This window comes from Poecilia latipinna, unplaced genomic scaffold, assembly GCF_001443285.1.
Source record: "Poecilia latipinna isolate Pla-1442-1.1 unplaced genomic scaffold, P_latipinna-1.0 Scaffold4622, whole genome shotgun sequence".
Classification (NCBI taxonomy): domain Eukaryota; kingdom Metazoa; phylum Chordata; class Actinopteri; order Cyprinodontiformes; family Poeciliidae; genus Poecilia; species Poecilia latipinna.
The window spans coordinates 12637-14287 of record NW_015117238.1 but is presented as its reverse complement, the minus strand read 5'-3'; the positions used below and the strand labels follow the sequence as shown (position 1 = coordinate 14287).

Here is a 1651-nt window from a genome sequence, read left to right as displayed (position 1 = left end):
AATTATGAAAAAAGCAATAAATCAGAATCAAGCAAATATACATCAAATATAAGAATCAATGTTATTGTTAATCAAATCAACTCTAACCAACTGAGGTTTTAATCTAGATTTAAAGGAACTCATTGTTTCAGCTGTTTTACAGTTTTCTGGAAATTTGTTCCAGATTTGTGGTGCATAGAAGCTGAATGCTGCTCTCCATGTTTGGTTCTGGTTCTGGGGATGCAGAGCAGGGCAGAACCAGAAGACCTGAATGGTCAGCAGATTGACCCAGCAGCAGCAGATCTTTAATCTGTTCAGTGATTTATAAACTACCAGCAGGATTTAAAGTCTCTTCTGTCATGCTGAGACTTTAGTCCTCTGCTCCTGGAAATGTTATGCAGCTGCTACAAGACCCACATTGTAACCATCTTTATGTAATTCTGAAGGTTCAGGTCAGAGTTCAGCCTGATCTCTAGTTTCCAGCTGTGATAATTGAAGCTGTGCATAGACTCTAGATCAGTGGTGTCCAAAGTGGGTTCTCGAGGGCCGGCATCCTGCATGTTTTAGTTCGCTCCCTGGTTTAACACACCTGCATCAAATGATGACTCGTTAGAAGGACTAAGAGGAACATTGACTTGCTGAGAGAGCTAAAACATGCAGGATGCCGGCCCTCGAGAACCCACTTTGGACACCCCTGCTCTAGATCTATAAGCCTAGATCTCTAACTTTTTTAGATTGTTGGTCCAAAAACTTCAGTTTGGTATCTGTTCAGTTGGAGAAAGTTTTGGTACATGCAGACATTTATCTGTTCTCAGCATCTGTTCAGTGATTGGATGGCTCAGAGTCACTTGGTGACATCATAATGTAGAGCTGAGTATCATCTGCAGAAGCTAAATGTCCCTCAGACCTCCAGCTGTGCGCTGCATCAGGCTAAAATAACTTTCTGTTCTTCCACCAGGTCCCTTCAGACCAGCTGACCCACTGGTACCAAACACTTTGTCCTGACTGTTTAATGACAGAACCTGGAGATGTTTTCAATGTGATGAAACTGGAGAGCTTAGTGGTGCCAGAGGTCACATAATAGTTGCTAATCTCAAACGCTAAAGGAACAGGAAGTGTGTTCAGACTGACCTGACTGTATAATCACAAAGATCCAAAGTAGAGTCCTGCAGAGAAACAAGCAGAGTTCAGTTTCACCAAGTGGGATTCAACAACCAGAACAGAACAATGATAAGGATGTTTAGAAACCACAGCTGGATTATAATCTGGTATGACAAACTCTTGGGTGTGGCTGGAATTAGATGATGACGTTCAAATCGAAAGCTAGCTCTAGCTAACAAAGCTAATAACCAGACATAGGCCAGACTTCAGGTTGAGGCCTGTAAAGTTGACTCATCAAGTTCATCAGTCATAAATCTGATCTATGGCCCAATAACAGTAGAACCGGTTCTGCTGGGTTTCTGTTGATCTTTTTCTCCTCGTTTCCAGGACACCAAACATGCTAGCTAGCATTGCGATACTTCCGTTAGTGATCTTTGACCAACATTCAAGACATTTTTAGCTTTTCTTAAACAATCAGAACAACAAACCTTGTAGAATATGACTTCATCTCTTCTCGGAGTTTGTATAAACTGAATAGACTGTTAATGTTTAACTTTTATAAAGTTATATA

At 41.0% G+C, this 1651-nt stretch overlaps 1 protein-coding gene across 1 annotated transcript in view; it reads right to left on the bottom strand.

Moving 5' to 3' along the window:
* LOC106942867 (CD276 antigen homolog) overlaps positions 1–1651 on the bottom strand; it is a 13959-nt gene that overhangs the window by 6177 nt on the left and 6131 nt on the right. Inside the window, exon 2 of the mRNA XM_015026213.1 lies at positions 1111–1138. Coding sequence (XP_014881699.1) covers positions 1111–1138 — 28 coding nt within the window. The remainder of the gene's footprint in view (positions 1–1110; positions 1139–1651) is intronic.